The 21565-nt window shown below is 36.5% G+C and overlaps 1 protein-coding gene across 2 annotated transcripts; it reads right to left on the reverse strand.

The window, feature by feature from the left end:
* Positions 1 to 617: 617 nt before the first annotated feature.
* On the reverse strand, positions 618 to 21288 carry LOC137403852 (serine/threonine-protein kinase 33-like). Of its 2 annotated transcripts, XM_068089934.1 has the most exons (11): positions 21222 to 21288; positions 20108 to 20376; positions 19916 to 20020; positions 15268 to 15406; positions 14582 to 14658; positions 11512 to 11675; positions 11246 to 11358; positions 10642 to 10727; positions 5561 to 5749; positions 4706 to 4967; positions 618 to 1682 (listed from the first exon to the last, which is right to left on the reverse strand). In XM_068089934.1, the coding sequence occupies exons 2-11, from the start codon at positions 20312 to 20314 to the stop codon at positions 1561 to 1563; spliced, it is 1464 nt and encodes a 487-aa protein (XP_067946035.1). In that variant the 5' UTR covers positions 20315 to 20376; positions 21222 to 21288; the 3' UTR covers positions 618 to 1560. The 2 variants fall into 2 exon arrangements, with proteins under 2 accessions (XP_067946035.1, XP_067946036.1); XM_068089935.1 differs by lacking the exon at positions 4706 to 4967 and having other exon boundaries at positions 5557 to 5749.
* Positions 21289 to 21565: the final 277 nt, after the last annotated feature.

Raw genomic sequence — 21565 nt, forward strand, 5'->3', positions numbered from 1 at the left:
GTCGTTATGCATTCCATCTTGCTCTCGCGTTGAGCTTGTCTACAGCATGATGTATCAGTCTGGTGATATGAACCTTGATTGAAATGGACTTGCGTGATCACACCCAAATGACTAAGTATATAGTAATATACATTATGTGACTTCAGACATGTTTGCATCTTTACAACTAATAAATGCATGTGATAGATCTACATGTAATAGATGCATCTGCACATAGAGTATGCGACTCTAGGCTATATATGCATCTTTATATATAGTATGTGATTTTAGACTACATTTGCACTTATCTGACTCTAGACTGTACTTGTATCTGTTAATACATATAGTACAATATACTATATGTATTAACATATAAAATGTACGTAGTATTAGCAGACATAATTATTAACAGACATAATTATTACGTCTGTTAATATTAAGCTGGCTGAGTACATCAGATTTCTAATATTAAAAAATAGGCAGTATTTGCCAAGCATATATGTACAACAATTCAAGACTTCCCAGATTCTGTGTGCAATGCATGCCTAGTTGTACGGCATATTTACACAAACCATTAGTAAAACTAGTTTCGTACCAGCTGACTCGGGTAACAAGGAAAGAAGCTGTAAATTGTACTCCTGATTTTATATTAAAGAGAACAGGTATTTACAGTCAACTATCGGACAGTAATACAGAGTTGGCATAATGCCAATTAACATTTGATAAAAAAATATGATGAGGCAGTCGCTCAAACTCAATACAGCAAAATCAAACCACTTTTGAATTAGAACAAAAATCACAATTAATCTCAAAGAACAGACGGATTGTCCACATCTTTGAAATGCATGGCACAGTCTGAAAAAAGTCATAAAACCTTTATATTTGTTAATTGTACATGTAGATAGATACAAAAATATACGGGCCGAGAATCTGTCATGTTTAAAATTGCACGATATATAACTTTGCTAACTCGGAGACAGACGCATTGGGAGGGTTTGTTATAGCTCATAACGATCTGAGAAAGAATCTTTTGAAAAATGAATCGGAATTCTTTGGGAATTTCATAACCTCGTTGATGCTAGACCGGAACATCTGAGGCATTCAAATATTTTGTATTAAGCAATATTCGAGCAAACAATTTCAAAACATTGGCGAATAAATGTAACTGAGAGAAGAAGAACACATATGGGCAAAAGGTGATCTATGTCCAACTGAAGCCACCGATATGACGAACAACCATCTTCGAAATGATATAATTTAATGAAATTTCAATAAAATCAAGGATTTGTCAATTAGCTAAAATTATTTGATAGAATAAAGTGTTATGTTAGAGAAAGGCCGGAATGTTGAGTGGACGGTTGACAGATAGAGATTAGAGGTGACCAGAGTAACTAATAGAGCCTACACATAATCTCATTCCATGTCAAACATTTGAGCAGCCTATGGAATTCAAGAGAAGCCTAAAAACTCCAACTAATACAAATTAATAACATTAACATTTTGATGAGAGAACATGCTGTCAATGCTCGCCGCTAAAGCCATGCAGCCATTTAAATATACGGAAATAGAGTCATCGTAGCTTCATTTCCTGTTGATCGGTTTCATAGTTTGGCTAGGTGGAGACTTATCAGCCTTCTTACGTACGGCAGTGTTTGACTTTTGAGAAGATGGCAATGATGTTAGGGCCGAAGTCTTTTTACCTGCTGTAATAATAATGAAATTATGCTGAAAATACCCACAATTGTTACTACTAACCTGTATATAAGCAAATAATATGTACTACAACAGTAATAATAATACTGTACTACAACAGTAATAATAATAATAATATTATGTACTACAACAGTAATAATAATAATAATACTATGTACTACAACAGTAATAATAATAATAATGTTATGTACTACAACAGTAATCAATAAAAAATGAGAAATGCTTCAGTAACAATGATGCTGGAGCTCTGGCAGCTGTCTTGTTTAGGTGAAACTAATACAGGTCTTTTAGCAAACTTAAAGGTTGACTTGCAACAAAATTCGCATTACAGTTAATTGGTATCAAAAGATTCACCATGTCTTACTCTGTTGTGTTGTAGGTGCCAAATATGTGGAAATGTGATGACAAGCTCTTAAAAGCTCAAAATCGAAAAGCCGCCGTAGATTAGAATCTCTTTATTTCGATGACGTAGCCATAAAATTTAGTTATTGTCTTGTCACGTGATGTTCTCACGTGAATTGAAAGGCCAATACAAAGCTCAATATAAAACTTATCGTAGCACTATTTTTGACAAACACTTCAGGTTTTACCGAAGACCCCGTATCAAATATAGATGCTCGCTACTTTACAGTTTTGTTTCGGCATTATTCAATCGTCAAGTCGTAATCTGATCATGTGACCCAATACTTCGCAAATAATGTTTGCAGCACTTTTCAATTATCACAGGTGACCAACAGGCTCGTCATGATTATCAGACAATGATACAGACTCCTTCGAGCTAAGGTTAAAAAGTTTAACGATTTTTTTACGGTAAGTTATAAGATTTCAGTGCTAAAAGTGACAGCATTATGATGCCGATAAAACAGATGTGTAAGAACAATAGACATGGTTTTATTGAATGCGTGAAGTATATTTGTGAAAATATTTCGACGAATGAGGTTGCATGAAACTGTAAACAGAAACCATCTTGTAACAAGTATGTCCCATTTGAGCCGTTTTGGAAAGAGAATCCAAACTACAGCGGTCTCGTGTGGCTACGAATAACTGTTCGTTTTATAGCTTTTAGGAGCTTGTAATTACATTTCCACATATTTGGCACCTACAACACAACGGAGTAAGACATGGTGAATCTTTTGATACCAAATAACTGTAATGTGAATTTTATTGCAAGTCAACCTTTTTATAGAACTAGTGGTGACACGAAGAGAATTGAAAGCAGCACTTCAAACCACAAGCAATAACTAATAAAGCGGCAAGGGCTGCCACGTGAAGCATGTGTACAAGTGGGTAACGCAGGATGTCACCTGACACTAAGAACATACTGGAGCAAGCATGTTTTAACATTGTCATCAAAGACAGGTGACCAGGCTAACAAAACAAGGACAATCAAACCTTGACATACAAAGTTACCCCGTTTCGATATTCACTGCATACATCGACACCGTGATATATTTGAGCAAATACTTTTTATTAGAATACATTGTATTTTGTCTAACGTGTTCTAAAACTTAAAACAAAGAATAATTATACTTAAGTTAGTTACACGGAACACTAAAGCAACGACATATGAAACCATGTAAAAAACCAAATACAAAAAATCTAAATTATGTGTAAAAATTAAAATATTCAAATAAGAATAAATGAAAATAAGTTTTTATTGTTACCAGACATCAGAAACACGTGAACGGAAGTGAACTACTCCTCAACTTACTCAACAGTGAGTAAGTTCAGGAACAGTTTGAGTGATAGAAATAGACTTGCCTTAACTTACACTAGATAACTTGGACTTTAACATACGGTAGATATACTTTGAATTAACCTGAGTTATATAATCTTTATGCTAGAACTTTAATTTCCATTATCTATATTACTTTTACTTGAAAAATTAGAATTCTCCAAGTTTTAGACATCCTGTCATGACAAATATGTGCTCAAATTTTACGTTTCATGTAAGTAATTTTTATGTGGAGGTGATTGATAGCGAGTCAAGGTTTGACCGTATATGAAGCAGGAAAGATATTTGAAGAGTCTCCACTGAACTTTCAGTTGACATGACATGAGATTATTCTTGCCAAGCAGTGCATTTATATTTAAACTCTGCAGCCATGAATGATATTAAAGGAGGCGCAACAGCAACAATGTCTGCTCATTTCACATAAAACCGTTACAGAACAGACAACTTTGTTTCAATCAGGAGTAAGTTCCTCGTGAGACAAATTGTACTGAGCAAGCTTGGCTATGAGCAATAAGACAGGTCAACTATGAATTTGAATTACTGTTGTTATAGTTATGTAAAATTTAAAAGCCTCATCGATAATACTTTTTTGTGTGTTGTTTTCTTTTACTCGAGGTGTTTGTCAAAAACGAATTCTACTGCTAATATAATGTTAGGGCGATGTTATCAAACAAGAATTGTTTTATTATTATATTGTATCATTAGAGTCACCGTCATTAGAGTCACCGTCATTAGAGTCACCGTCATTAGAGTCACCGTCATTAGAGTCACCGTCATTAGAGTCACCGTCATTAGAGTCACCGTCATTAGAGCCACTGTCACTAGAGTCACTGTCATTAGAGTCACCGTCATTAGAGTCACCGTCACTAGAGTCACTGTCATTAGAGTCACCGTCATTAGAGCCACTGTCATCTTTCAGAAATCAAATAAGCTTATTACTAGATGATTTTTATTTTAGTTTTTATCAATTTTTTGAAGCATTTACAAAGAATAACATACATGTATACATGTGGGCAGCAATAGAATGCAAACAAAAGTCCATCAATTAAAGATCTTATCGCTTAAAGGAAAACCTAAATTTGTTTTTGACAAACAAATAAATCAAAGGATGAGCGAGTTATTACTATGGTAAGTAGATAGAATCCTCATTGTACGCCTCCTTTAAAACATTCTACGGCTATATCTGTAATCTGTATAAATTTCAGAAACTACTTTACAAAACTACAAAATAATTTTTAACTGTCAGGCAGACCGAGTTTCAAAAAACAGTAGACCCACCACTGTGGCTGGTTCTATCGTTGCCGTCAGAGGTTGGCTCGGGTGAGTTAAGAAGAGACCCGGGAGAGGGTGGTTGGCCGACAGAGGCCGAGTTACGGTTACGTGAGAGCACACTCGGCGCACTCGTGTTAGATAAGTAAGATCTGTTAGTATGAGTGCTGGCAACTTGCTGCCTCAGTGCAAAGTTAAAGGAAGCTCTGGAAATGTTATGGTTACCACTATGCAGGGGACGGGAGCCGGCTGATCGGGACTTATTACCTTTCTAGAAGAGTTAAAGTAAACATAAACCAATTATAAGAAGAATGACAACAACAACAACAACAGCGACTGTATAAATCTATAAATTCAGACTAGATGTTGACTAGAAGGGACTAGAAGAACATAATAAGCAAATAAAATGGATGCCAAATCTATCAACTCGAAACAAAAAATTTAAGAATTTTTAGATTAAGAGAATACTGATATGATCAAAAATGGCTTGGGTTATAAAATAAAGCTTGCTTGCTTAAATATTCGGAGTATGATAGAAAAACTTGACCAGTTAAACAATAACTAAAAGGCATTAATTAAAGCGAGGAAAAACATAATTTCCGAAATGAAGGAGATTAAGAGCATATATGCGAATACAGAGCAAGCATGACATGATTACCAAAATTGTTTTATGGCACTACAATTAAAAATGTAAAGTGTATGAACTTCAGATAGCAATCTAAGGCCAACCTAAACATGAGCAATAGTGTTTTACTTCATAACGAAGTACAAAGTACAACTAGCTCAGTCCATAATATAGAGCGCAAGCAAAAGAATGTAGCTGGGTGCAACAATGACAAACGGGGAGACAGTCGACCAACTTACTGTTGCTTTATGAGGACTTTTCTCAGCAGGCCCATCTTGGAGATTACAATGAGAAATTTGGTCAATGGACTCAACAGGGACGCTTAGCGTGGTCTCTGATCTTTCGAACTCATTCTCCTCTCCGAGATCGTCCTTCCACTGCTTCATTAGCTCGAGAACATTGCCTCTTGTGGTGCCATTGTGAATACCCTAAACCAAGTTATAATACAGCTAGTGGGCAATCAAAGCTATACTTAAAGAAGAATTTACCCTAAATTTTAGCAGATTTCGGTAGAAAGTATCAGTATTTTTCTATCATTTGCAATTGTTTTTGGTGTTTGAGGTGATCTGATTGCCAGGATGTTTCAAGATTAAAACCGAAACAACTTGATCGCGGTTAAAAATAGAGCCCGGACAAAAAATATATGCAAAATGACATCACAAGTTGCTATCATTGCTATAGTTGACATCGCTCAAGTTGCAGTGTTACGCGTGTCTCTATTCTGTAGAACTATTTGCGACTATAAACGTCATAATCGCGCCGTCGCTTGATCCAAGCGTGCTAACCGCAATCAAGTTTTTTTCCTATTTTAATCTTGAAACATCCTGACAGTCAGATCACCTCAAACATGAAAAGCAATTGCGCATGCTAGAAAAACACAGATACCTTCGAATAAATTCTACTAAAATCTAGTGTAAGTACATGTACATCTTTACCATGATTGCATCGACTTTGCATCGACTAGCAGAAGACGAGTAGATCAGCTCATGTTTGCTTTGCAATTTTCTTCTGGATGTTCTACAGCCTACGGGAGTTTACACTACAAGTACTAGTGAAAGGTCTCCTCTCAAGATGCTTGAAGTGCCAGTTATCATTAACGGCTAAATCGTACAGAGCCAGCGAAGGTCGCTAAGAGTTGTCCAGAATGACATGCGAAAGAGAAGCACAACTCGGTGCAGCCATTCCGTGCAGGGCCCAGCCAGCAGCAGACACACTCACCTTTATTTATTATCAACAGATGAGAGAACCGGTTATGCCATACAGAAGAATCCATGCTCAAACATGGTGATTAGTCATTCAATAATTGTTTGTGATCTCAAGTTGGCTGATAAAAAGGAAACAGATTACAGATTTATAAAAATTTCAAGCCCAACCAGCTCAAGGTTAAAAGTTTGAAAACAAAATGCCATCGTTTCTGTAAGCACACCTGAGTTTGCCTCACTTAACCTGACTAAAAGTTGTGACCCAAACTGAGTTCACAGCTATGGTGCACCATCTGGGGTGAAAACAAATGATGAGATGTTTTGTTTCAACCTCTTGAATTATGTCTGCCAGGTAAAGTAAGGTAACTATGTCTGCCAGGTAACGTAAGGTAACTATGTCTGCCAGTTAAAGTAAGGTAACTATGTCTGCCAGGTAACGTAAGGTAACTATGTCTGCCAGGTAAAGTAAGGTAACTATGTCTGCCAGGTAACGTAAGGTAACTATGTCTGCCAGGTAATGTAAGGTAACTATGTCTGCCAGGTAAAGTAAGGTAACTATGTCTGCTAGATAAAGTAAGGTAACTATGTCTGCCAGGTAAAGTAAGGCAACTATGTCTGCTAGGTAAAGTAAGGTAACTATGTCTGCCAGGTAAAGTAAGGCAACTATGTCTGCCAGGTAACGTAAGGTTTTCCTCAGATAATTAGATAAAGGTATGGGCAGGTATGATGATGATGACATGATGTACTAAGCTGAAGATCATAATGTACGCGCATGTAGTAGACGTTTATGCTAATACATGTATTTACCAGAACTTACCAAAACTACCTAATTGTAGCTACAGTCTCGCAGTCTTTTACAGTACAGCCTTCTGAGTACAGGAGTGCATTCAGCATCTTGTTTAACATTTATAGACTGTGAAATAACTTGTTACATGAACCGCAAGACAATTGAAAGAGTACCACACAGAGGCCACCCACCTAGCAGATTTAAACATAATTAACAATATATAACTCCGCCAGTATGTTGTCAGCCATACCCAGAGGCCACTGCATTGAAAGGAGGTTTAATCTATAAATTTTATATAATTGACGCAGCAATAATTTTGTCCTTTGTGGATTCCTAACAAAACCAACGCTGGATTTGTCACCCTTGATTTGCCCTCCGTTCACTGGAACCTATCCAAATGCTGTGAACTACATAGTTTTATTCATGCTTGGCACTACTTCATATGAATGTATATAGTGAAAAATGGAGGAAATAGACTGTTCTCATAGTTAATTGCAGCTAAAAATGTGAGATTATGCCTGTGTTGTTTTTGTAATATTCAGACAAGTTTGTCAAAACAAAACTCAAGTTCAAAACATATAAGACGTTGATGACTTTAGAGTTATGAGATTAATCGTACCGATGAGAAGCAGCATGTAATAAAGTTAACCTCCTTAGTGATGCCGGAAGAATGAAGTGAAACAGCGATACACTTATAGCTCTATCGGCAGCAAGACTTGCTTTGTAACAAATATTAAAGATGTGGTTGCGTCAAAAAGGTCGATTTAATGAAATTAAGACCAATGAAAGGCTAAAACATCAGCTACAATTTGATGTCATTTTTGTCTTTGTAGACCAATCCTGTCCAGAGATATATGCGTTTGATTGAGGCCATCTTTTAAAAAGCTCACATTCCGGCGGGTGCTTCGTTCGTGACGTAACTAGTGATACATCTGAAAAGAGTCCACGAGCGATAAATATAAGGGCGCTTCATTAGCCAATCATTAGCGCGAAATTTTTATATAGGTCGTAATAAATGTTATCACTTGTAAAACGCGTTGTCTGTGATCTCAAATTTAGGGATTTTACTCTATTATTAAATCGCATGGACATCGATATTTACTAAATTAATTAACATCGTTACTTTAATGAATTACTCGATCGACACGTTTTATTGGCGAACAACAGAATTGTAAAAATTGCTGTGAAGTTACTGCGAAGGTGACTCCGAGTTTTCTGGGCATCGGGTGGTTAAAGTGCTACGGAGGAAGAGCGGAGAATGGAGGTAAATTTATGTTTTACTTTGAGTCTCCTATAGATATACTGCTGAGTTTACATTCAGATTATATTTCCCTGTTTGAGGCTAAAATGTAATTTCCTGCGCGAGCGAGATACGTATGTACAGTGAGTTCTTGACGGCTTCTTTTTAATCCATAGCATCTAGCAATACAATGGCTTATGTAGATTGATGAATATACTAAAGGTAATATTTTTAGTACTAATTAATAAAATTATAACTTTTTGCTATCACTAATCATCATTTTATAATTTTTTATCAGTTCACCTAGCTACATTTGCTTCAAATTTTCTGTGGCAGTTTTATCTAGTAAATTAGATTTATGATTTGACTTTAGATGTTCACTTCTCACTTGTAGAAAGTGAAAAAAATCGATTGATCAATGCAAATCTTTAATTTCCAGAACCAAAGCTTCGAATTGTTGGCTTGGCATACTTATGCCTTTGTTAAACATTTATTCGTTTTTAAAATTACACTCGCAATCTATCTAACTCCCAATTTGAAAGCTTTCAGTAGATACGCATTAGAATGACATATCTATGAATGACATATATTTATTGCATTTGTTTTACTGATTACAGGATGTTTATGTGGTCCCACCTGCCGAAGCAGCTTTGTCAGTGTAAAAACTGCCATAAATGGGAAAGAGAGACTTGAATGTGTGCTGCATAAACCATGATGTTTTGTTTGAGTTTGCTGCAGTAGATGAATTTGTCTTATTGTATCAGCTAAAACTATGTGAGTGGCCACGACTTGATGAATATTTTTAATAAAAGCTTTATGCCGAGATGGAAATTCTTTTTCTTGTAAAAATTATATAATAAAATAATATGGTTGAAGATAATGCAAAACATGATTTGCAGAATATTGTAGTGAATTGGATGCGGTATATGGATGTCCGCAGAACTGGAGAATGTGAGTTCAAATCCAGTTTGTAGCAGATTTCTCATCCTTAAAACTCTTTTCCTATGTATATTCTTTTCAAAGACGCAGCTTGCTTATTTTACTTACTGGTAGTAAGAAACTAGTTTTCGGTGTGGGCAATGATATACAGCCCCACCCCCAGGATAGGCGACGAGCATAATGTGGGCGGGGCTTTTGGGAGGCTGTATATCGTTAGTGTGGGTAGCGACGGAACTTCGCCGATACAAAGACCTTATTCTACATAGTTTGCTTGACAGAATTACCGTAGACCGGTAGAATTGGTAGTCGGTACGCAAATGTTTACACAGCATTTGGAAAAAGTGAGTAAGACAAATTTTCAATTTTCGTTATTTGAGGCCTTTGAAACATTCATAATAATGTATCTGTAGCTGGATGTAAAACTTTATTCTAGCCAACATGAGCAAATACAAAATAAAATATATAAGCCAATAAAGCCGTGTAGGACTAGACTTTTATCGCAAATAGCCGATGTGAATACGAGATATATTGACAGATATATCATGGGTGACATCATTTTGGGCAAGTCTGGGCATGCTTTTTTGGCCTGAGCGTTTTTACCACAATCAGATATTTTCGATTTTATTCTTCAAATATCTTGGCAATGAGATTGCCTAACACAACAAACAACATATCAACTGCTAGAGAAAAAAAATGCTTTCTTTTAAGATCAACTCAAATTTGACGCAACCACATCTTTAAGCTATTTTAAAGAAAGTCCTACAAACCCATGTCTGAAGGAAATGAGATAGTGAAAATACGTTGTCAATAGAATTAATTATTTTTAGATAACAAAGTAGATAGTGAGATACATGGCTAAACAACAATACTTTGCATTTGTCAATGACTATTTGCTATTGCTTGCACGCAAACACAGATACTTTATTATAAATTAATTGATGAGGAAATTATTCCTAACTAAAATAAAATAGAATGGCCTACAATCATTTCTGCAAAATAAATAACGTAGTTGCTGTCGCACATTCTTTAAATATAATTTAGAACAAACTAAATGTAAATCGGCGGCCGTACAAATGCCACATTTGCTGTCACGTATGAACATACATCATAGAATGACCCAAAGTAGAGATCGAGTGACCATAATGGACTTACAGTGATCCACTGGTGATTGAGTACCTCACTGGCTGTGAATCTATGGGCAGGATCTACCTTCAGCATACCTTGAATGCATTGATGCGCTGCAAGCAACACAATTGTAAGTACTATATAACTAAAGTACTATTATCACCCTGTAAGTACTATATAACTAGAGTACTATTATCACCCTATAAGCACTATATAACTAAAGTACTATTATCACCCTGTAAATACTATATAACTAGAGTACTATTATCATCCTGTAAATACTATTATCACCCTGTGGGTACTATTATCACCCTGTGAATACGATATAACTAGAGTACTATTATCACCCTGTAAATACTATTATCACCCTGTAAATACTATTATCACCCTGTAAGTACTATTATCACCCTGTAAATACTATATAACTAGAGTAATATTATCACCCTGTAAATACTATTATCACCCTGTAAGTACTATTATCATCCTGTAAGTACTATTATCATCCTGTAAGTACTATTATCACTCTGTAAGTACTATGTAGCTATTAGCACATGTTATGGCTCAAAGCCGAACAATGATTGGTATCATTGAGCAGTTTCCAGGTATAAGCGTGAATAGCCTGATGAGCTACCTGCTGGTGAGCAGTCCCTTATATAGTTCTCTTTGAAGTTTATCTCTCCCTTTTTTATGTATTCATAGAGCGTCTCCTCATCACGGGCACGGAATGGGGGTGAGCCAGCTAGGCTAGAAACAAAATAGGGTTATGATAGAGAAGGGGTGAAGGTTATCTAGAATAAGTCAACAAACACTAGTAAAACTGAAACCAGTTAAAAGTTATCTTCTCTTTCGCCAATGCATCGCAGCGGTGTGTAAATAGATAGCAACGGCGCTACTTACAGGTAATACGTGATGACACCCATTGCCCAGACATCACACTGCTGGCTGTAGGTTTTATTGTCGACGATCTCAGGAGGCATGTATATAGGCGTACCACAGAACTGCTGCATCATGCTCTCGTGCCCCACTCCATCCTTCACCACAGACAGTCCAAAGTCTGTTACCTACAACACAGCAAAGACTGATACGTAAAATACTTTCACTTATCCCTGTAAAGAACATGGAGACCCAATTTGGTGGCTTTTACAAGACTTCAGCCCTCCTCATTATCAAGACAGACAGCACCTTAAAAATCCCTAATGTATGTCAGCTAGGAGAGAATAAACTGCCATGATGTGGGTAAGTGTAAAAGAAGGGTAAAGCGTAGAGCATGCATGTCCAAAGTCCGGCCCGCCGGCCAAATGTGGCCCAGGGTGAATTTTCATCTGGCCGCAGCCTCTGTCATAAAATCAATAACATCTGGCCCGCTTGTGGAATTAACCCTTTGAACCCTAACGGCCGATTTTCCAGCACTGCGTAGAGAGTGTCAAAATCCCTAACGGCTTGAATTCTGGCATTCGCATGGCTTTGTTTACAAAAACAGTTTCTAAGTAACAGCGTAAACCAATCATATTAATTCTTGCACAGGATGTTTAGCCAGAAATGTCTCATCCATTTGTAACAGTTTTCAAATATCTTCAATTCCTTCACTTATCTTCACAAATTTTATTAGAGCGGTATCACGAAAAAATTGATATGACTCGTTTGTTGGTAGGTCATAAATGATTGTGATGCAAATAACAAATTTTATGATACTAATTATAATTTTCCACTATATTTTGAGTCATAAAATGATGATGAACATGTGCACAATGAATATGATGCTACTGTAAACGTTTTTATGATTTTTTTAAAGTCGTACAAACTTTTATAGTTTTGGCCCAAATAATGTTGATGCGCTGTTTTTTTCTGTTTGATGACATTTGCTGTGAGTTGCTCGACCTTTTGACTAATGTTTCATCAAATGATCATTGTATTATGAGCATGTTTAATTATATTTAATGAAAGTTTAAAAACTTAGGATCGTTGGACAGATTGCTTAGGGTTACTGACACCACTGACAAAAACAACCAGTGTTCTAGGGGTTAATAAATTGGGCAGAAGCGCTGTTGCCTGCGTGTTAAACATTTAAAAATCCAATCAACATTTATAGTTACCGTCATATTTTAAATGAGCCCTGCACTTGTTGATATGCCTATTACTTGTTCATTTCTCTTTAATTGTTTTTAAAAATTCTATAAATACTAAACTGCCATAGTGAGATATTGTTACACGTTGCAAATGTAATTTGTACTCAAGAGTACAATTACTTCTGTTCAATTGTTACAAAAAGTTAGTTTTAAAAAAGTTAAGTGATTATTAAATTTCAATTATAATGTCAATGCAATTTTTATATGCATGTTTCAAACGAACCAAAAACACATGCGTATGATAGCTGAACTTAAAATAAAAAAGCAAATATGAAACATTGATTGGCTCGGTAAAATTTATTTAAATTAATTGCTGTTATATGTGAAAAGTTCCTCCCAAGGTTGGCCCCCTATATTTTTAACACGCCAAATCTGGCCCCTTTTGCAAAAGGTTTGGACACCCCTGGCGTAGAGGTTAAAAGCCACTAGCTTTCATTATAGGTGATGGCATACGATAACCAAGCCATCCTGAATCGTATCTTTAGGACGTAATAAAAAGCTATTCTGAACCATTTGCACTAGCGCTCTGGTCTCCAGCTTCTATCCTAGCTAGTAAGCAAGGTTGACAACAAGAGTTGCATGTTTACACTAAATACCTGAACTAGAATTTAGTAAAGCTAAAGCAAAGCTTGGCAAACTGAGCAACAGCTAGGAAACTAGACAACTGTGTGTATACAAACTGAGCAACAGCTAAGAAACTAGACAACTGTGTGTATACAAACTGAGTAACAGCTAGGAAACTAGACAGCTGTGTGTATACAAACTGAGTAACAGCTAGGAAACTAGACAACTGTGTGTATACAAACTGAGTAACAGCTAGGAAACTAGACAACTGTGTGTATACAAACTGAGCAACAGCTAGGAAACTAGACAACTGTGTGTATACAAACTGAGTAACAGCTAGGAAACTAGACAACTGTGTGTATACAAACTGAGTAACAGCTAGGAAACTAGACAACTGTGTGTATACAAACTGAGTAACAGCTAGGAAACTAGACAACTGTGTGTATACAAACTGAGTAACAGCTAGGAAACTAGACAGCTGTGTGTATACAAACTGAGTAACCGCTAGGAAACTAGACAACTGTGTGTATACAAACTGAGTAACAGCTAGGAAACTAGACAGCTGTGTGTATACAAACTGAGTAACAGCTAGGAAACTAGACAACTGTGTGTATACAAACTGAGTAACAGCTAGGAAACTAGACAGCTGTGTGTATACAAACTGAGTAACAGCTAGGAAACTAGACAGCTGTGGGTCTACAAACTGAGTAACAGCTAGGAAACTAGACAGCTGTGGGTCTACAAACTGAGTAACCGCTAGGAAACTAGACAACTGCATGTATACAAACTGAGCAACAGCTAAGAATATAGACAGCAGGTGTGTCTACAAACTGAGTAACAGCTAGGAAAGTAGACAACTGTTGTGTCTAGAAAAATTAGACAAAGAATTTTTTTAAAGCAACCGATGTTATTATGAGACTTATTCAAATTCGGGAAAGACTAACTATCTGATAGCCATAATACCCTTTCATATCACTAGTCACCTGTTACCAGTAGACAAATCGACCAACAGAGCAGGTGAGCTGGAAAGCAATATTTATATTCACAAGTAGTTAGACAATGTAAATGTACTAGAAATATGAGCTATAAATTATTCATGGGTAAAACAACTTCACCATCTCCTAACCTAACATAGCTCGCAAACTGAACACACACGCAGATCATTTTCCAAACTAGCACCCGTGTGATGGATTATATAACAAAAGCATTTCTCTTGGGCTAATATTTGCCTAGCTATGACACTAATCTGCAATTAAAGTTGGTGGCGCGAGTCACACCTTTATGTGTAGATCGTTGCTTTCTTCGTTCTTGTGCACAAGAATATTCTCTAGCTTGAGGTCCCGATGCACGATATCTACAAGAAGCAAGAAAACAGTTTATACAGGAACAGCCCACAAAACCTAAAATCTATCTAGTATATCTCTGACACGCGTATCCATGTATGTTTGGCATTATTTAAGTAAAATACTGTCTCTAGCATCTTATGCTTTGCCCAATTATCAGCTGTAAGCAAATAATACAATTCTTATCTTCGTGTGCAGCAATCGATATCAAAAGCTACTACACCGGTATTGAGCCAATCGTCATCTCTTATTACATTCACTAAAATGTTGAATCTTTTCATATATCAGCGAGTAACTATTTTGATATGTGAACATGTTGTCATACTATAGAAAAGTTTAATTAAATTATTTAATAGCTAAAGTTGCATCCCCTCTATCAACACCTTCCTCAGCACAGCACTTTTAATGTGCATCAACTACTACTAAATATACTATATATAAATATAATACTAAATATGACTACTAAATACAGTCACTCATGCAGGAGTTACTATGTATATGGGTTGATCGCCAGGTCAGTAGGACAAAGTCATTCGGTATACCAAATGAGATATTGATGTTAACATTGAAAGCTTAAACTAGAAGACGACAGAGCGGCGGCAAAGAGAGATCATTGTTACCATTTTTATGGAGATAAGAAATGGCACTAGCAAGATCACCGATAATCTTCCTCGCTTCATCTTCTTTGAAGTACAGCTGAGTTTTGAGCATGTCCGCAATCTCTCCATGTTCACACAATTCCATAACTAAATACATTTTCTGCAAGCGGATACCATATTTGTACAACAATACAAAAATGGGTAGTGGCAGCGTAAACTGAAACGCGAATAGCAACACCGACTTTGAACTTGTCAGCTGTAATTTTGACAGGTTTGACATCGAGAATTGTAAACTTTTGGACAAATGCAAATAAATCTCGAATGGTCTTGACATCATCATCACTCTGACAGGCTTAGACAAGTCTGCGATGTGAACAGCACAAGTTTGAATACATATTGAAAATGGCAAAGCGGTACAGTAAAAAAGCGGAGTTAAGCTGGCACCTCTCAGCTGTCCGGCGCACCTGTAGGGCACAGGCTAAGGCCTGTCATGGGATGATGCACAATGCAGCTACTAGCAAACATACATTTCAATTACAATCAATAACAAGGTTGGTAGCTTTATTATACAACTCTTGCAATATGAAATACAATAAAACAATTGTTATTGTCTTCTCAGCCATGTTCATGTTGAAACTAATTTACAACAAAATAAAATATACAGGTATGTTGTGGGAGCAGACGCAGGCACATTCACTGCATTCGATAGCTGCATCTCACCTGCATAATCCTCTGTCTTCTTACTCGCGCCTTAACTACTCGACTGCTTCCTTGTGCCTTAACTACTTGACTTCTTACTCATACCTTAACTACTTGACTTCTTATTCATGCCTTAACTACTTGACTTCTTATTCATGCATTAACTACTGGACTTCTTATTCATGCCTTAACTACTTGACTTATTATTCATGCCTTAACTACTCGACTCCTTATTCATGCCTTAACTACTCGACTTCTTATTCATGCCTTAACTACTCGACTCCTTAGTCATGCCTTAACTACTTGACTTTTTATTCATGCATTAACTACTGGACTTCTTATTCATGCCTTAACTACTTGACTTATTATTCATGCCTTAACTACTCGACTCCTTATTCATGCCTTAACTACTCGACTTCTTATTCATGCCTTAACTACTCGACTCCTTAGTCATGCCTTAACTACTCAACTTCTTATTCAGGCCTTAACTACTCGACTTCTTATTCATGCCTTAACTACTCGACTTCTTATTCATGCCTTAACTACTCGGCTTCTTATTCATGCCTTAACTACTCAACTTCTTATTCATGCCTTAACTACTCGACTTCTTATTCATGCCTTAACTAATCGACTTCTTATTCATGCCTTAACTACTCGACTCCTTAGTCATGCCTTAACTACTTGACTTCTTATTCATGCATTAACTACTGGACTTCTTATTCATGCCTTAACTACTTGACTTATTATTCATGCCTTAACTACTCGACTCCTTATTCATGCCTTAACTACTCGACTTCTTATTCATGCCTTAACTACTCGACTCCTTAGTCATGCCTTAACTACTCAACTTCTTATTCAGGCCTTAACTACTCGACTTCTTATTCATGCCTTAACTACTCGACTTCTTATTCATGCCTTAACTACTCGGCTTCTTATTCATGCCTTAACTACTCAACTTCTTATTCATGCCTTAACTACTCGACTTCTTATTCATGCCTTAACTAATCGACTTCTTATTCATGGGTTAACTATTCGACTTCTTGGTCATGCCTTAACTACTCGACTTCTTATTCAGGCCTTAACTACTGGACTTCTTATCATTGCCTTAACTACTCGACTTCTTATTCAGGCCTTAACTACTGGACTTCTTATCATTGCCTTAACTACTCGACTTCTTATTCATGCCATAACTACTCGACTTCTTATTCATGCCTTAACTACTCGACTCCTTAGTCATGCCTTAACTACTCAACTTCTTATTCAGGCCTTAACTACTCGACTTCTTATTCATGCCTTAACTACTCGACTTCTTATTCATGCCTTAACTACTCGGCTTCTTATTCATGCCTTAACTACTCAACTTCTTATTCATGCCTTAACTACTCGACTTCTTATTCATGCCTTAACTAATCGACTTCTTATTCATGCCTTAACTACTCGACTCCTTAGTCATGCCTTAACCACTTGACTTCTTATTCATGCATTAACTACTGGACTTCTTATTCATGCCTTAACTACTTGACTTATTATTCATGCCTTAACTACTCGACTCCTTATTCATGCCTTAACTACTCGACTTCTTATTCATGCCTTAACTACTCGACTCCTTAGTCATGCCTTAACTACTCAACTTCTTATTCAGGCCTTAACTACTCGACTTCTTATTCATGCCTTAACTACTCGACTTCTTATTCATGCCTTAACTACTCGGCTTCTTATTCATGCCTTAACTACTCAACTTCTTATTCATGCCTTAACTACTCGACTTCTTATTCATGCCTTAACTAATCGACTTCTTATTCATGGGTTAACTATTCGACTTCTTGGTCATGCCTTAACTACTCGACTTCTTATTCAGGCCTTAACTACTGGACTTCTTATCATTGCCTTAGCTACTCGACTTCTTATTCAGGCCTTAACTACTGGACTTCTTATCATTGCCTTAACTACTCGACTTCTTAGTCATGCCATAACTACTCGACTTCTTATTCAGGCCTTAACTACTTGACTTCTTAGTCATGCCTTAACTACTCGACTTATTATTCATGCCTTAACTACTCGACTTCTTATTCATGCCTTAACTACTCGACTTCTTATTCATGCCTTAACTACTTGACTTCTTAGTCATGCCTTAACTACTCGACTTATTATTCATGCCTTAACTACTCGACTTCTTATTCATGCCTTAACTACTCGACTTATTATTCATGCCTTAACTACTCGACTTCTTATTCATGCCTTAACTACTCGACTTCTTATTCATGCCTTAACTACTTGACTTCTTATTCATGCCTTAACTACTCGACTTCTTATTCATGCCTTAACTACTTAACTTCTTATTCAGGCCTTAACTACTGGACTTCTTATCATTGCCTTAACTACTCGACTTCTTATTCAGGCCTTAACTACTGGACTTCTTATCATTGCCTTAACTACTCGACTTCTTATTCATGCCATAACTACTCGACTTCTTATTCAGGCCTTAACTACTTGACTTCTTAGTCATGCCTTAACTACTCGACTTATTATTCATGCCTTAACTACTCGACTTCTTATTCATGCCTTAACTACTCGACTTCTTATTCATGCCTTAACTACTTGACTTCTTATTCAGGCCTTAACTACTCGACTTATTATTCATGCCTTAACTACTCGACTTCTTATTCATGCCTTAACCACTCGACTTCTTATTCATGCCTTAACTACTTGACTTCTTATTCAGGCCTTAACTACTGGACTTCTTATTATTGCCTTAACTACTGGACTTCTTATTCATGCCTTAACTAATCGACTTCTTATTCATGCCTTAACTACTCAACTTCTTAGTCATGCCTTAACTACTGGACTTCTTATTCATGCGTTAACTACTGGACTTCTTATTCATGCCTTAACTACTTGACTTATTATTCATGCCTTAACTACTCGACTCCTTATTCATGCCTTAACTACTGGACTTCTTATTCATGCCTTAACTAATCGACTTATTATTCATGCCTTAACTACTCGACTTCTTATTCATGCATTAACTACTGGACTTCTTATTCATGCCTTAACTACTTGACTTCTTATTCATGCCTTAACTACTCGACTTCTTATTCAGGCCTTAACTACTGGACTTCTTAGTCATGCCTTAACTACTCGACTTATTATTCATGCCTTAACTACTCGACTCCTTATTCATACCTTAACTACTCGACTTCTTATTCATGCCTTAACTACTGGACTTCTTATTCATGCCTTAACTACTTGACTTCTTATTCAGGCCCTAACTACTAGACTTCTTATTATTGCCTTAACTACTCGACTTCTTATTCATGCCATAACTACTCGACTTCTTATTCAGGCTTTAACTACTTGACTTCTTAGTCATGCCTTAACTACTGGACTTCTTATTATTGCCTTAACTACTCGACTTCTTATTCATGCCTTAACTACTCGACTTCTTATTCATGCCTTAACTACTCGACTTATTATTCATGCCTTAACTACTCGACTTCTTATTCATGCCTTAACTACTCGACTTCTTATTCATGCCTTAACTACTTGACTTATTATTCAGGCCTAAACTACTGGACTTCTTATTATTGCCTTAACTACTCGACTTCTTATTCATGCCTTAACTACTTGACTTCTTATTCAGGCCTTAACTACTTGACTTCTTAGTCATGCCTTAACTACTGGACTTCTTATTATTGCCTTAACTACTCGACTTCTTATTCAGGCCTTAACTACTTGACTTCTTATTCTTGCCTTAACTACTCGACTTCTTATTCATGCCTTAACTATTCAACTTCTTATTCATGCCTTAACTACTCGACTTCTTATTCCAGCCTCAACTACTCGACTTTTTTGTGTCTTAACTATTGGTTGTTTACCCTTTTTCTTTGTGGTTCTATATAACACCCAAAACATATCTATCATAACATACGTTAAAACTAATAGAAAATACATTATGACTTTCATAACATACCTTGGAGGTTTCAAAAACCTGTTCCAAATGAATGATATGGTGATGATTCACTCTTTTCAATATGCTTACTTCCCGTTCAAGGAGTTTGACTGCAGAGCTTCCAGCCTGAGAAATTACATAGGACAAGTGAAGACAACAGCAAACACACACATTACAAGTCTAAATTGACGTAATATACATGCACCGGCTAACCTTCTCTTTGTTGACAGCTTTTACTGCCCACTTTTTGCCTGTGTTGATGTCGACAGCCTCTCTCACAATCCCAAAACTACCTTGACCTAGTTTCTTGCCCATAGAGAACATTGATTCTATGACCGCCTCATCGTCAACCCTTGTATGAGGTATAGGCGATGGTTTGTCCATATGACTAGGTCTTTTATTGACTGGTATTGTTGACATGGTAAAGCTCAGGTTGAGCTCTGACTACACTAGAATTTATTACCTGCTTCCTTGCAGCTTATCTACAATAGTGAGTCAGAATTTACGATAGAAATAGCTAAAATGTCTAGCTAAATATTAATATGTAGGAGCATGTCATTAACTTTCAAGTGACAACTGTGTTGTAACCAACGAGTTGTGTTGAGGTACGGCTACATATTTTTTAAGCGGCAAAAAATGTGAGAGCATTTCTTGCTCCTTGCATTATAGCTGAGTCAACAAATTATTTTCACTTGAATTGTTACCTACAAGTCATATTATGATACTATGTCAACCCATAAAATGCATAATATAGCGACATCATTGTAGTGTCATTATATAGTGACATCATTGTATACAAGGGTTCTACTGGAGAAGTGATTTTTTGATTTAGTTGTCACAAAGAAGAAAACAACTTGGCTTTAAGAAATGGTATTACTCGATAGATATAAGTTGCACAAGAAGTTCTTTGAAAATTCTTCTTTGCAATTCTTGAAGCATAAGTTAGCTGCGAAGTATCATACAATATAGATCCAAAAGATAGGTTGACATTATTAGAAAATTTCTATATATTCCAATAGATTTACAAATGTTAACCAAAGAAAGTTTGCAAGATTACAAGCTTGTTACACATAACATATAAATATTCTTAATCATTTGTATACACTGTATCTCCATCTATACAATGGTATACAACGTATTACCACCACATTTGTACGCACTGTACAACCGCCTATACATTTGTACATACTGTATCTACGCCTACACATTTGTATATGTGCAGATTGAGTGAACACCGGCTGGTCATTATCAAAAACATTCCTCTAATATATAGACATTTTATTGGCTTTTTTATCTCATAACACAAGAAAAGAACATTCACACTCACCTATCAACATGATTGTATGTGCAAACAGGCTGGATAAGGACTGCAAGGCTGCCGTGATGAAGAACCTAGCAAACAGAGAGGTATATGGATAGCTTACCCGCGATTGATTGAGCACACAGAGCTTGTCCAAACATATCCATCAGGTGCAAGTACTGAAAACAAAGCTTAACTAAAGGGCCGAGCTGACCCTAATCACAACCGCTAAGACGTAAAACAACGACATGTCATAATCGAACGATACAAAAGAACAGCGATATGACGAATTATTGTTAGTTACACGTAACCTTACATAATGAATACATGTAGTAACAATACGAGTCGAAAATGTAAGCTCGGCAATCGCA

This window comes from Watersipora subatra, chromosome 9, assembly GCF_963576615.1.
Source record: "Watersipora subatra chromosome 9, tzWatSuba1.1, whole genome shotgun sequence".
NCBI lineage: Eukaryota > Metazoa > Bryozoa > Gymnolaemata > Cheilostomatida > Watersiporidae > Watersipora > Watersipora subatra.